The 15,928-nt window shown below is 44.4% G+C and overlaps 1 protein-coding gene across 1 annotated transcript; it reads right to left on the minus strand.

Moving 5' to 3' along the window:
- Positions 1 to 568: 568 nt before the first annotated feature.
- RBX1 (ring-box 1) lies at positions 569 to 14,661 on the minus strand. The gene is made up of 5 exons (XM_034775790.1): positions 14,515 to 14,661; positions 11,764 to 11,842; positions 3,938 to 4,008; positions 2,449 to 2,534; positions 569 to 753 (listed from the first exon to the last, which is right to left on the minus strand). The coding sequence occupies exons 1-5, from the start codon at positions 14,590 to 14,592 to the stop codon at positions 741 to 743; spliced, it is 327 nt and encodes a 108-aa protein (XP_034631681.1). The 5' UTR covers positions 14,593 to 14,661; the 3' UTR covers positions 569 to 740.
- Positions 14,662 to 15,928: the final 1,267 nt, after the last annotated feature.

Below are 15,928 nucleotides of genomic sequence, written 5' to 3' on the forward strand. Positions count from 1 at the left end.
GGGACCTTATTTGCACCTTTTATTTAGAAGTGTTTTATGACTAGCAACATTTGAGAAGCTGCACCCAGCTCGCCACCACCAAACTGAATGGGTTCAAGGAACTGGGAATTGCTAATGAGGTTTTCTCCTTGTAAATCACCTGTTCTAGTTGAGTTCCACATCAGAAGCAGTGGAAAGTAATTTCCATCTGATGACAATAGGGAATTTGTATGAAATGAGCAAGTGATCTCACAGTCTGCCTTCTAGCAGAAAAGTATCCACCTCAAAAATACTGTCAGCACAACTAACACCCCTCTGCTGGCTCAGAATTAAGGGACAGGAACTGCTCCAATTGACCTCTCATAGAATTTAGTAGGTGCAAAGATGTGGTTTTAAATTGCTTGGTGAGAAATCAGGCACACTGACAAGGCAAGTTGTATGGGAAGTTCTGTCTTGTGGAACACAGGATGGTAGTCCCCAGAACTGTCACTAACACTAAATTGACTAATAAAAGCCAGTTGGCTTCCCTTTGAAAAGGATCACACCCCGTTCACAATCATTTCATTCATGAATACAAGACAAAGTTAGATAGGATGTTCCAACAATATTTTATTTAAGAGTATACAATATGGCAGCATTAAGATTAAAGCAAAAAACAAGACATATGTATAACTGATTTACAGAATTCCTAAAACAGACCCATTAACAAGAGGAGCCAATTACGTTGGTGACAGAATGGTAAACTTGGTGACCATCTTTCTTTAGTGCCCATACCTGAAAATACAAACATTTGTTATGTTACCATGCTTGTTATTTTTATATTGAATACCAATGTTGATTTTTTGGCACCAGCTTTACTCTCATGATAATATTTAATCCAATTAACATGCAACATACAAATATATATTTCAACCTCGGTAGAAATAGCAAAAAGCAAAAGGTACCTATTTAACTTTTTCCTTAAACCTCCCAGACATTAGTGATTAATTGGGGGAGACTAAACAGCTCATCATTTCATGGACTTTGACCCTATCATCCTAATCCTCTGCCCAAACTGCACTTCTCAGGTCTGTCCTTGGTGTAGAGAGGCTGGAGCATGTCATTACCTCTTATACATTACTAGGCATGTGTAAAATGTAAGCCAGTTCATGTCTCATACTGGTACCTAGGCATCTTAGGCTAGGTCTACACTACCCGCCTGAATCGGCGGGTAGAAATCGACCTCTTGGGGATCGATTTATCGCGTCCCGTCGGGACGCGACAATCAATCCCCGAATCGGTGCTCTTACTCCACCAGTGGAGGTGGGAGTAAGCGCCGCCGACAGAAAGCCGCAGAAGTCGATTTTGCCGCCGTCCTCACAGCGGGGTAAGTCGGCTGCGATACGTCGAATTCAGCTACGCTATTCACGTAGCTGAATTTGCGTATCTTAAATCGACTCCCCCCTGTAGTGTAGATGTACCCTTAGTCACTAGCCAAACAGAATAGCTGCCCCATGGATCCAGTTTTCAATTTTGGCTGCCTTAAGATGTTCAAATCCTGCACTTTGGTGCTGAAGTTGTCACAGAAGCAGCCATTTACACAACTGAGTGCCAATTAATGCCCAAATATGGGACTGAGAAATGTTAACACTCCTGCTTTAGAAGTCAGGACTCAGTTTAAAGAGAATGCTCTTTTTAAAAAATCTGGGTGGATCTGTAGCTAGCAAAGTAAGTGGTTAATGGATAAAGGATTCAGTTAAACCAGGCACAGAGTGGGGCGGGAGCTAGGTAAGCTTCTTGATACCATTTTCAGCTTACTTCATCTCCAACCCAATCTGTACCCCCATATAAATAGGTCAATGCCCCTCAATCCTAATCAGCAGCTTCTCTGGCTCTTCTAATGATGGGTCTTTAAGCAAGGCCATCAGTCTGGCTCATTTACTTGGTGGTTCTGCCAGCACTGCAAGCAAACAGCCACCAAGCCAAGACAGCTAAGTTAGTTTTATTCATCTGTAACCTTAATAGGGTTTTAAAACAAAACTCAACAATGCAAGGTCAGAGTGACCTGATGCAATTTTTGGCATCTTGACAAACACAATACCCAGGTTTTGGAGCAACGGATTTAACCCAGGTTAGTTTCTGAACCCACGTCACTCATGTGGGGCTCTGCTATCAGTGAATTTCACTTCTCTATACTCTCTAGAGAAAATGTCGATGTAGAGCTCCAGTTTATAATTGCTCTCACTTACACCAGGACTATCTGGACACCCTTCAGAGCCCATCAACTCTGTTAGCAAAGATCACTGTACAGTGCCACAGAAAACTCCTCCCAGTAGGAACAGAGTATGCTGCCAGACCCAGAAATGAGAAAGATACCCAGGTGCTCTATCAGCAAGATCTAGCAGAGATGAACAATGCCTAGCACTCATCACAAGAGCCAACGGATGGGCAATAGCATGTTCCATGTTGGGAAAGGCACAGGATACCTACTTTTGGAACTCCCATTCTCTGTTGTCCAGCGGACACACCTGGCGAGTCTTAAGCCAACGAGAGATGCAGTGGAAGTGGAAAGCATGCTGAAAGAGAAGGTCCAAGTTACATAGTTTCATAAGGTGCTGTTCATGAATTTCTTAATACAGAGAAATTAAAGCAATGACAGGGTCACTATAAAAAAGGATACACAGTGTGTTTGTAAACAAAGATGTGGGGACCTGACTGAGCTCACTGATAAATGGCAAGGAAGAGGACGGTTTTGATCTGTTTAGAAAAGGAAGGGAAATATCAATGAAGTAGTAGCAGAGAGGCTGCAGACACTGTCCTGCTTTCCCCATACAGCTCCTTAAAAATTAGAGTCCCATTTGTCTGTACCATTAAAGGCTTATGTTGGGAATCCCAGTTCCAATACTCAAGTTCCTCAACATGCTTAAAAGCCATCATTTGATCTTGCCTCTATAAACAGATACAACTTTGTTTTTAGCCTTATTGAGGCACTATCTTGTTTTAACATGGCTCCACCACATAGTAGTTTTTGTAATGTAGCCAGGTCCAAGTCTGGCAAGAGTAGTTTCTTCATGCAATTCTTTAAATGCTACCTGGACACAGTGGCATGCCATGACACTTTTAGTCAGGCAAACCGTGCCACACTCCAGGCAAAATAGCATCCTGCATGTGTTGTGACCTCACACATACAGTGCACATGTGGTCACGCTGTGTGCAGGATGCCATTTTGTTCTACAAAAATGCATCCTTCATGCGCGTTCGGGGGCTGGACAGAACTGTTCTGCAGGCAAAACCAGTCCTCGGGCATGCAATGCATGCCTTGCATACATACACAGTATGCCCTTGCCAGGACATGAGGTGGTGGGGAAATGCTGATTTGCATGCTTGAGTCTAGAGACATGTCTGGTACCCTGTCTGAAGGACAGTGATGCCTCATCAAAATGGGAAAATCTAAAATTAACTGGAACAAACAATTTAGGTCTCTCTTTTTAATACAGAAACAAACCCTCCGGTCAACAAAAATTGACCCTTCACATTGATTTCTCTTGATGTGCAAGCCTATGTGTGGGCATCCAAATAACACTTTGTTTTCTGATGGTGGGACAACTCCCAGCTATGAGCCTGTCCCTTGAATATTCAGAGATACTCACATCTCAAAATTAAATTCCTAAAATATTGCCAAGCAACAAGGTACAGAGGTATCTCTATCCTTCACCCCTTCCTTTTGCGTATTCTCTTTTTCCCAATCTGTCTTCTTGTACATATTCCCAACCCTCATTTTTCCATTTTCCTCTTCCCTTCTTCTAGTCATCTCTCAATGTCCCAGGAAGCATCCAGGGTTTGAAAATTCTTTCCTAATAAATGACTATGAGACCATCTTAATGGATTAGCTGACTTTCTCTATTCTGATTTTGAGTAATAGAAAAGAGGGAACCTAATTTTTTCGTAATAGCTGGTTAGTGAAAGCAGTTTGCCTTACATTGCAGACACCCCATGCAACAGTACACTCTTCAGAGGTAGCCGATGCCTGGTTAGCTTGACATTCTATACCTGTAGAAAAAAATTAAACATACATTCAGAAGTGGGACCCTTTCTACTTGTAACATCAAACAGTCCTCTTTACTACAGTAAATGTGGAAAAATATCCAAGCTCTTTGTTCTGTTGGACTTATTACAAGCAAACAAAATGTTGGAAATCATTGGGTTTAAGTAAGATTTTTTTCCAAATTGGGGAGGGAGGGACTAGTCAGTCTTTATTAATGAAGACAGAGTTTTCTGTCCACTTTCTTAGATTTGGGGTGGGGGGGTGCGGGTACTGTGTAGGAGTACCTGTATCATCTACCAGTGAAATGTGTCTGCTTGCCAAATTGTAAAGATAAATATTTCTAATTTGGTCATACCAAAGTCTGTTTGACTTCTGAAGGTTTTTTAATTTTTATTAATTATTATTATTATGGGTTATTGTATCAAAATTGTGAGGAAAGATTTAGTTAAGAGGAAGATTTGCTATTCAAGATTCTCTATCTTGGGACTGACCTCTCCCCCTTGTTCAAGATATTTGGTTTGTAACTATCAGTACTTGTGCAAACTTATTCATGTAGCACAGAGCTTGGACACATCTTTCATGAAAAGATGTGACTGTGGAAAGTCTTAGGTTCAAAACCTAGGCCATCTCATAAGAAATTCAGAAGAACCGAACACCTGGCTTCTTGCTGCTGACCTTTCAATCTTGACACCAATGGAACGGTGTCCAAATTCTTTAGTAGCTCAAGAAGGTGGAAGGCATTCAGGAGGCTAACACAGCTTCTGTTACTTTGGAGAATGGCCCACTGGTTTGGAATTTGTCATTTCAATGCCCAGACTCAATCTTATATAGTTTGGATTGGGAAGCAGGAGGACATCGTAGGACAGGAATAGAGACAGTTGCAACAACTTTCCTTTGGCCAATTTGGGGTGGCAAATTTAAAAAACAATAATATTTTAAATCAAAGTCACTCTTCCTAGGAGCAGAAGGGGGGGACCACAGACTTTATTCAATCATCTATGAGCCAGTGTCTGTTCCTAGTACTCTTTGGCCTGCTTTCCTCGTGTAGAAGAGTCTTGCCTTTGCATTCCTGCTTGATATTAATAAGTCAACCTAGGAATAATGTAGGTGCTTGGATATCAGCTAGTCTACTTCTTGGGGGTTGGGGACCATTCCAAATAGTCTGTTGATGCAGTGTCTCCATAAGACCTCCTTATGTTGGGGAATCTGCCAGATTCCATCCTGAATTGTATCTTCTTAGTGGAACTGTTTAGCCTCTCAAGGTCTAAGATGGCTGAGATTCCACAAGGTCTTTTTCTTACTATGGATACTGAATAGATCTGAGCATCTTTCATCTTGAGAGAAAAAGCTCAATCACCCATAGTTATAGGAGGGGAGAAATTACCTTCAGGATAATTGTATACCGATTTCTCAAGACTGAAAAAATGAAGTGAAGGTATATGGAAGAGCCTGATGGTCCACAGAGCATCTGAATTGCGCAATCACCCATACATCTCTCCAAAATCAACTGGGACCTACACTCTGAGAAGTAGGATATCTTGCCCTAACCCTATTTCTGCATGGAGGTAAGATGACTCTAGTCATACTTACTGTTTGGTCTGTATTAGCTTCCCTCAGACATTCCAGAGGTAATACCTACATCCAGAACATGAGTCATCCCTTCTCTGCTACCTTTGCTAGGGGGTAAGGATTAAAAGAACTTCTGCTCCTTCCCAGACTTTGAAAAGCAAGGAGAAAATGCTTTGGTATGTCCATAATATTGGGTATAACCCATCAAGCTTCTCTCTCACCATATTCCACCTGATAATTTTGAGGCACAAAGGATTTACTTTGAATAGTTATCCATTTGTCCAGTACTTAGACCAAAGTTGGCACCTGCTCACTAAATTAGCTATCATAGCTCTGTGTGTCCCTCCCCAGCCCTGCCCTCCCGAGTCCATGATTCCATCAACACGAACACAGTATAAAGATTTATTTTATTTGTCGTCATTTGTGGCAAACTCTTCCTTAGTGTTGGATAGGAGATACTTATCCTCTGTTTTAGCCTGTTTGTCTTGTCTTGCTGGCTTGAGCTTGATGGCCTCTTTCTTCCTCTTGCCATTTCAAATATTTCTAGGGGAAAGAATCTATCCTGCTTCTCTGGCTTGGGGTTATGATCTTTTGCTCCTAAGGAGAAGTTAGAACTTGTGGAAGGTGATTAGGATCTAGAACACTTTTGCCATTTTGAGGTGATCATGGTCATCTACAAAGTTCTCTCTCAGCTGGTGTTCTGTCTCAGGCTAATCTGTAGGGATGTGTATGTTTTGAGCTCTGGCGGTCCGCATCATTCAGTATTCACATTGGAGAGGAAACACAGGGAAAAGCTTCCCTGAGCGTCCAGATCTTCCTCTGGGGAATAAGATGGGCAAAACAGGACACCAGATTCCTTTGCAAATAAAATTACTCACTTTAAATACCTGAAGTAGGATCCTGGAGCTTTTCCCTTTAGAGGGAGACTGGATGAGGGTGGGGGGGAGGGAGAAGGATGTTGAAAGGAGTTTTGGACTTATTCCTGAAGAATTAATGATCAGCAAGTATGGTCCATATTGCAGAGTCCCAAACACTTAAGAGGGCAGACCGCTTGAAGAGACATCTCTGGGTGAGCCCCAAGCTGGTGTTGATGGATGCAAAGGCCCCCAAACTAGCCATCCAGACTGAACTCCTTCCCTAATAGGGCAAGTTTTGGCAGGCTGGAGGCAATCATAGACATACTCCCATTCTTTAGCTCCCAAGGCAACGTCCTTGCAGATGAATCACCTCTTGACCTTCTGATTCTCCACGTATCCAGCTCCACCATGACAGACAAGGGGTTAACAAAGGGAGAGAAGGAGCTCCATGGGTGGCTTCATTCAGGGAATGAATCCTGAAAATTCTGCCCCCCCCCCAAAAAAAAAAAAGCAGAGGAGATATCTGCTGGCTGCTGCCCAAAATTAAACTATAAAAGCAGAGATTATAGTAGATAACCTGGGAGTGCTTAACTACTTCTCTGCTAGTGGCAGAGAATTTGAAGTGAAGGCAAAAGGGGTGTGGCAGAGACCTGGAGTCTTGTGGACAAGCATGAGCTATTTGTAGTATTTGAAAGAAGTGCAGCCCAAATGTCTTGCACTAGGAGAGTGGTCAGGATCCCACAGTAAACATGTATTTCAGCATTTCTCCATGAAGAGCCCCGCTTTTGTTTCCCACACTATTCTGGCAGCCTTCGGAATTTTAATATGGAAAGAGAAGTAACCCAAGATTCAATTTTCTCCCTAATAGTTGCTGACCGAAAATAAGGCATGGCTCTCCTTTATTTGCAGCTATATTAATGGGCCTCCAAATTAATACTTGTTAAGGTGTGGCTACCCAGGAGACACTTTTTAGAGTGGCTCCTTTTTGAGCAACAGTATTGTGAAAATACACACTACATGGTATTCTCTTTCTCCCTGCGAAGTTGCCTTCTAGAACTATTCATGACTTCAGCTACTGTACTGTATCAGAAGTCAGACATGGAAGAAACAATCAAGCCAACTAATCACCTTATTACTAGTGCAGATCTGTTTCCTACAAAGTTTTCTAGGGCTTCCCCAGTCCAGTTTTTAAAATTTGGTACAGGACAGGATTCCACTGCGCTCTTTGGAAGACTATTCCAGTACTTTATAGATTTCTATTGGATCATCTCAATATTTAGCCTCATTCTTCTGCTCAATGTCATATGATCACTTCTAGTTATAATCCCTTCTACCATATTTCCTTCCTGCATTAATGTTTACACCCTCCAAATATTTGTAGACAGTTATGTTCCAGGCTTAGTTATCACATAGTCAAGCTAGTCACAATTAGTTTTTAGTCTTCTCAAATTAATCCCTTCAACCCCTTAATCATTGTGTCTCTCTTCTCTGGACTCAATCTTGTTTGTATATATTTTTGTGGTTATGAGATGGCCAAACCCAATACAGTATTGCAGGTGCAGCGTCACCAGAGCTGCACAGAGAGAGGCTTCTTTAATAGCTCAACGTAGGCAGCCCAAGACTGCACTAGACATTTTTGCTAGTGCATTACATTGCATATTCATTATAGGAGGAAGCTGGTAATACTGCATATCATTCATATTGCCTAACATTTATTATATTTTCAGTTGCCTATAAATTTTGCAAACCTTACCCATTTAAGCTGAAATTTTACATGGCAGGTGTCTACCTCAGGGTGATCTCTCTCTCCTTGGGGGCAGGGGGAGGGCTACTTTTTATATTACGAGATAACACTGCTCTACAGCCAAAATGCTTCTGAAATAAATGTAGTCAAACTTTACTAATTCTGGGTCACTGAGAACGAAAATGATGCTTAAAATTGTTGATTGGCTCTAGTTTTCAAGATATGCTATTGGGTCAGTATATACGACCCTTGACTTGGGAATGGCGGAGGATAAGTGAGTTATAAAGGGAAAGGATCTCAATTTAAACCAGAAATGACTAAAATACATCTTTGACCGGAGCTATGAATAAATCTATGACTGGGTTTGGACAGTACTTGCTTTTTAGGCAAAACAATGAATGATGCAATCTGAAGCTGGTATTGCGTCATACATGATATGAATTGCATCATGTTATTCCTAGAAGTCATGGATGATGCAATCATAACAAAGCTTACATCACTCTGCGGAACAAATTGCCCTATATCAGCTCTAGAAATCATACAGTGTCGTGCTCTCTTATTTGTCAGTGTTTGATTTTGCAAAAGGACATATTTCTGTTTAGCCAAAGTGAGCAGAGATGCCTCGTACTTATGTGAGCAGTACAGATAACTTCTGCTATGTTTGTGGTGAAGTGACTTTTGCATCACAAAAGTGCAGTCTAACCACTATGGTTAAGAAAGCCTATCACCAATTTTGCAGCCAAAATAAAGGAGATCAGGACAAGAGGTGGGCCCCACACATCTGCTGCAACACTTGTGCAACGAATCTTTGCTAGTGGTTGAACAGGAAAAGGAAATCTATGCCTTTTGCAGTGCCAATGATTTGGAGAGAGCCAACAGATCATACCAGCAATTGTTACTTCTGCATTGTGCCTCCAGTTGGGAAAGGTGTGTCAAAGAAGAAAAAGTGGACTGTGCATTATCCAAACATTCCATCAGCTATCCGCCCAGTACCCCACAGAGAAGGACTGCCGGTTCCTGATGCACCAGAATCATTCTCACTTGAGTCAGACGAGGAAGAGGATGAAACCTGTGGTCCTGAACCATCAATGTCACAGGACCCACATTTTCTCCCATCCTCCTCCTCTGAACTACACCTCATAACACAAGGTGAACTGAATGACCTTGTCAGGGATTTGGAACCACCCAAGAGTAAGGCAGAGCTGTTGGGCTTCAGACTACAGCAGTGGAATCTCCTGGCAGGTGATGTTAGGGTTTCCATGTTCCGTGACCGTCAAAAGGATCTTGTCCCATTCTTCTTCATGGAAGGTGATCTTGTAGCCTGCAACAACATCGATGGTGTGATGGCAGCCCTCAACATCGTTCACGATCCAGATGAGTGGAGACTGTTCATTGATTCATCGAAGATGAGTCTTAAAGCTGTTTTACTGCATAATGGCAATGTTTTGCCATAAATTCCAGTTGGTCATGCAGTCCATATGAAGGAAACCTATGACAACATCAAACAACTTTTGAGGTGCATAAACTATGACCAACATCAGTGGCAGCTTTGTGGCAATTTGAAGGTTGTTGCTCTCTTGCTTGGTCTGCAGACTGCATACACAAAGTACTCCTTTTTTCTCTGCGAATGGGATAGTCGTGCAAGAGATTCCCACTACATCAAGAAAGATTGGCCACTCCGACAGTCATTGGAGCCTGGGAGGAAAAGTGTTCAGCATCCACCACTTGTTTTACACATCAAGCTGGGTCTGATGAAGAACTTTGTCAAGGCCATTGACAAAACACAAGCAGCTTTCAAGTTCCTCTGTGGAAAATTTCCAAGGTAAGTGAAGCTAAGATAAAGGAAGGTGTCTTTGTTGATCCTCAGATTCGTGAACTTCTTCAAGATGATGCATTTGACCATGCACTGCGTGGCAAGGAAAAGACGGCATGGAAAGCCTTCCAGTTAGCGGCAATACATTTTCTCAGAAACAAGGCAGACAACTACAGGTTGTTGGTGGAAAACCTCCTCAAGGAATACAAAAGCCTTGGTTGCAACGTGTCACTAAAGATACATTTTTTGCACTCTCATCTAGATTTTTTTCCACCGAACTGCGGAGCAGCGAGCAACGAGCACGGCGAGCGATTTCACCAGGACATTGCAACAATGGAGAAACGCTATCAGGGCAAATGAAGCCCATCAATGCTTGCAGACTATTCCTGGACAGTGACAAGAGATGCTCCATTTAATGAATACAAGAGACAAGCCAAGAAGCACCGAGTAGACACTGAATAGGACTAACCTATATACATAAAATTTATTATGAAACAGGCAAAAAACTATTTATATAACCCTTTTGCTGATTTTTAAAGTGTTATATAAACAGGACAGGTGAAATATTATCATGTAAAGCAACCATAAACACATGAAAAGACCTAGGTTTACAATTTATGATTAAAACTCTACTATTTACACAATATACATAGACATAAAATGTAAAAACTTAAATATCTTAGAAACAGTAGCCAGTTGTTTTAATTGTCATATTTTAATTCAGCACATCAAAATACATAATAAATAGCACATTTTATCTCTGAAGCAGACGACTTCTCAAAAATTGTAGACCAGTGTAATGAACAAAGCAGGACCAGCCTTGAAAACCTGTTCTCATACATTCACCTAGAGGATGCCAAATAAATATTTGTCCATCTACACTAAGGCAAGGGGGGGCAGTTAGATTTTGTGCCTCTGGTACCACTCTCGATTCTGAGAATCTGTTTTTGTACCCATTGTGTAACTCTCTGGAGAATTGATATCAGTGACTGATCTGTGTGTGCATGTACATTTCAAGTTTGAAATTTTCAAAACTGAACTCCAGTTTAATACCCTTCATATGGAATAAGTGTTTTGATGTTTATTTGTAAAATTAAGCTTATTGTAAGTGTTCCCAGATAAAGCAGAGCAGACATTTAAGGGTAACATTTGTATTGTTCAAGTATTTATGTTTGTTTGGTTTGTCTATTCTATAACAAAACAATCCATGTGTCTCTGGATAGCCACCACACAATTCCAGATTATTATACACAGCATGAGGTAGCTAATGCTATCTTCTGTGGAGTGATATCAACTGAAGTTAGCGGTCTGATTGGATTCTTGGTGTGTCAGTAATTGTAGAAGTATTGAGTGTCATAATCTTCACTGGTTTAATGAAACAGTCAATTTGGGTTTTCTAACTAGTTCAGTTTATGCATGATTCCCGCCCCCAAATAATGTCACCTCTCCTTTGGCCCCTCATCATTACTCCACTTCGCCACACTTCTTTCCAAATCCCTGCCCAGCCAACATTGGCTCCTGTGTAGCAGTGATATACCAATTTAATTCCTCAATTCGTCCCTCTTTAAAATGGGGGAAAAAGGGAAATGTGATGGTGAAGAAGGTAAGAGATTGAATCCTGGCCTTTAGACATTACCAAAACACAGGCTTGCAATTTCGGGCTTTGAAAAGAATCTCACTTTAAGAGGTGATTTTGGCTGTGCATTACATCTGTGAAGGAACGGCCATGTCTGAATAGCCATAGTGCCTGTAATTTCCCCCCACTCCATTTACTTACACAGATCCATGATATGGTTCCTGCAAATGGCACAGTTATCAACCACAATGTCCCAGGCCCAGAGAGCTACTGCATTCCACTACAAAGAGAAAGAAGAACACATTTCCTGTTGAATTTACAGTATCTGTCAGAGGATTCCTTGGCCCTCCTTCCCTGTTACACTATTCCTGAGATCACAGCTCTTCAGAGCACAGATGGGGAGATCTCCTTGAAAACCCAGCACCACCACTCTTTGGAACAGGTAGAGTTGCTTGGGAGTAATCAGACACTACTGAATCCACCCAAGACCCAAGCACTTCCTGCCAACCCAGGAAACAAGAGGAATTATTTATTACACAAGAAATATAAATATAAAAACAGACTCCTAGTTAGGAAAGAGGTTTATTTACCTGCATAAGCCAGTCACTCTTAAATATAAGTCCCTTATTTAAAAAAAAAAACAAATGCAACTGTTCGTATTTCTGTTCAAGAGACCTGAATCACATATTCAGGTGGGTCTTTTGCTCCCAGAGTCATATCTTTAGGACTGATGGAATGGACGGAAAGTGTGCACATTACTGGAAGTCCAAACCAGATGTCCTTGACAAAAATGGAAACTACCACTATCAGCAGTAGCCCTACCAATAAGTCACCACTGCGGAACAATGAGAACCAATTACTTGAGACAGTTTATATGCCACCCTACATTGAAGTCCCTTATTTCAAACACAATGGGAGCTAGCATAAAGGACTGCAGGGCACATCTGAGGATCCAATATGGGTGTCTGAATACATTGGGGGAGGGGGGGAAGAAGAGCGCAGCTGAGAATCCTTCAAATCTCATCTTTTAAGAAGTGTTGTGCGCCGTCCCCCCCTCCCCCCCAAAAAGGGACTCTGGCTTCCATGATCACAAAAGCCTACAAGAAGAGGGTCTGCTATGCATTTAAAGTGACAATATTTGGGGGGGAAAAACAATCAACACAGGATTGGAACCCTTAGCCAAATGATACATAATTATAACAGAAAGTGCATCCCATCCCCTTCTCTGCCCCCCAAAAAGATTAAATTAGAAGACACTTCATAATTATACAGGATACCAGAACTCGCTTGCCTGACATTGTGGGTGGCAATTCTAACTTATATTACTGCAATATAATCAGTCTAGAGATTATTGTCTAACTCCCTTTCCAGTAAGTGACTGTTCTCCACAGTATATATTTTCCTGTATATAAGCAAATCAAGTGATGTTTCCATCACTTCCTCAGAGTCCATCCTACCAACAGATGTCACCATTAGGAAGTGTTTCCTGATACTCAACCTAAATTTCTCCTTACTTGCTCATTATATGTCTTTGTACAACATACTTTCCCTCCCCTCTCAGTGTTTTCATGCTGCATAAACTGCAGGCCCAGATTTCTGACCACAGCTACCATTCAAGTGTTTTTCTAAACTGAGAAGTAACAATGTAAGCTTGTAAAAACTTTCTAACTCAGGAGAGCTGATGTATCCAAGTCACAGCTATTAAATTTAGAGATAAAAATCAGGATTTTATTGCTTATTTTACTTCTGTTAGGTCAGTAAAGCCAATATAGCTACAGGGGAAGGAAGATGATGATGATCCAATCAACTACGCTACATTTAGAGAGTCTTCATTTCTGGTGATGTTGTATCCATGCCCACTGGGCAAAGCTGGAGTAACCAACAGGCCTGTGACTAAGAGCTCTGACTAGAGTCAGGAGATCTCTGACATCATGCGTTGCCAGAGGAGAGCGTGTAGGACAAGCTTCACTCAGCATGAGACAGTCTGACCCACAATCAAACTCACACATTCACATACACTACTGGCGTGGGGCAGCCACTACTGCTGTCACTCAAGTGTCAAAGGGAGGTTATGAGAGGTCCTGAGCACCCTTTTCACTTTTGCCTAGTGGAGGTCTCCATGGGCAAACTTCTCACTGGGTTGACAGGAGAAGCCTCATCTCGCAGGGCCAGCTCCTGGGCTGCCAGTGCACCCCTGGCTTCCTGACCCTTTGATTTGGGGTTTGAAGGGCAGAAGGAAATGAGACAAGACGTTCTTCCTCCTGGATGGGCCCCAGCCAGCTTCGAGGCAGAGTCCGGGGGTGGGGAAGAGGAGTTAAAGCCACTGGTAGAGGAGCAGGAGCGCTGTCCAGGGGCCCCCTGCACCACCCCGAAGACTAGATCGGGGTCAGGAAGAAGGAGCCTTCAGCCAGTCGGCAGAGCTACCTAGGCGAGAGCTCCCACGTCCTGACATCACCAAATTAAGCGGCAGCGAGGCCCCGTCACGGGTGGCTCCGTGTGGGGGCAGGGCCACACCAGAGGCCCCAGGCAGCCGGCACGCACCCGTGTCCCCCCGGCCGCGCCCCGCAGCATCGCCCTGGCAGAGGTGGCTGAGCCGAAGCGTCGCCCCGCCCCCATCCGTCCCCGCATGCCACCGCCCAGGCCCCTGTAAGAGAGCGGGCGCCTCCCTGACACAGCCCCGCCCCACCGCCCCTCCCCGCACGCCGCTGTCACCCGGCAACAACAGCGCGGCTGATTGGCTCCTCCATCCCCCACGTACAGCGACCCCGCCTCAGCCATTGGCCCCAACCTTCGCCAGAAACCCAGAGCCCCGCCCCCACCTGAGAAGTGCGGAACCGGAGACCCGGCCCCTGAGGGGAACAAAACCCGCCCCCTCCTCGTCCCGGAGTGACCGGCCCGTTCGCCCCCATCTCCCTCCGCAGCTGTCAGGGTGGCGCCCTCCAGAGACCGCACCTTCTTCACTTCGAAGCGTTTCTTGCTGGCGCTGCTGTTGGCGCCGCTCGGGGTGTCCACATCCATCGCCGCCGCCATTTTGAATACACGATTCTAGGTCCCCTTAGTGCGCATGCGCGGGGCTGGAGACGAAGACTCGCGACAGCCTCCCTTTTCCCTTCCCCTCGCCCCTCCCCGCACGCAAACAGGTGTGTGCTGGGGGGGGGGGGGGGATGAGAGCAATGAAGCGTCACATGACACTGGTCTCTTAAAGGCGCCGGCCAGGGCGGAGCCCAGAGTCAGCCTCCCCCGCCCCCATGACAGAGTTGCGCAACCCGATGCGGGGAGGGGCTGGGCCCGGCAGCAGCAGCTGCAGCATTTAAAGGGAGACGCAAGACTTCTCTCCCGAGCGCCGGAATGCTGCTGGGGGGCCAGCCCCGCCCGCTCGCCCGCCAATCTGCGCGGCCTCGTCCGCAGCCTTGGCCTGAGGCCGCGAGGTGCGCGAAGCCCGGGCGCGCTGCAGGCCTCGCTCGACCCAGTGGCTCGGGCTGGAACCGGCCGGGGCTTTATGCGGCAGGGCAGAGCCCCGCGTGTCTACCCCGTGCCGGCCGGGGGCCGCTAGACTCGCGTAAAGCCCGGGCTAGGCCGCGGCTGTTTGCTGCTCTCAGCTCCATGGCGGTGACCCCGGGGACCCACAGGAGATTGCACTGGGGCAGCCACAGGCAGGACTTGGCCCGCTGCCTCCAGCTACAGAAATTCAAACTAAGTGTCTCCTTCCCAACAAATGTAGCTTGACACGGGCTTTCATGGTGCTAGTCGTCAGGCAGCAGGGAACAATGCGGGTCGGCTAGCGCTCTGTGCTACCATGCATGAGACTACAGTGTCCAACTCACTTTCAGTTGCGATGCTTCCACCAGTTAGTGTTGACCTGTCCCAAGGCTCATTCTGTCCCTAACAAGCATTTGCAAAGCATGGTTTTCAACGGGAAAATCCCACATTGGTGACCTGAGGCTATTGCCCACTGCCCCTGGGGCCAGGAAAACTGTTCAGTTCCTGTTCCCTTGCTAAGTGAGTGTGGGGAATGCTGATGGAGGCAACATGTTTAAATCCACCAGGAACGATGCATTGCACCTCATGTAGCTTAGCAGTGACTTTTCTTACTGATTAAGGAGCAGTGTTGAATGACACCCCAGCTGCTTCTCTTTAGCTGTAAAGCTAAAGAGCTACCAATAGTTTGTATCACATCACAGTGCTGTTTCCCAGCTCACTGTTAGGATCTGAAAGCACAAATGCTATCCTACTGTTCTGGTATATTGCATCATATATGCTGTAGCATTCTGGCTCTTGAAATAAATTGGATGATCATCCTTTAAAAAGCTAAGGCTACTGGCACAGATCCATTAAAAAATCAGCAGTGGCTGGCAAACCTTGAAGG

Source organism: Trachemys scripta, chromosome 1 (genome assembly GCF_013100865.1).
Source record: "Trachemys scripta elegans isolate TJP31775 chromosome 1, CAS_Tse_1.0, whole genome shotgun sequence".
Lineage (NCBI taxonomy): Eukaryota > Metazoa > Chordata > Testudines > Emydidae > Trachemys > Trachemys scripta.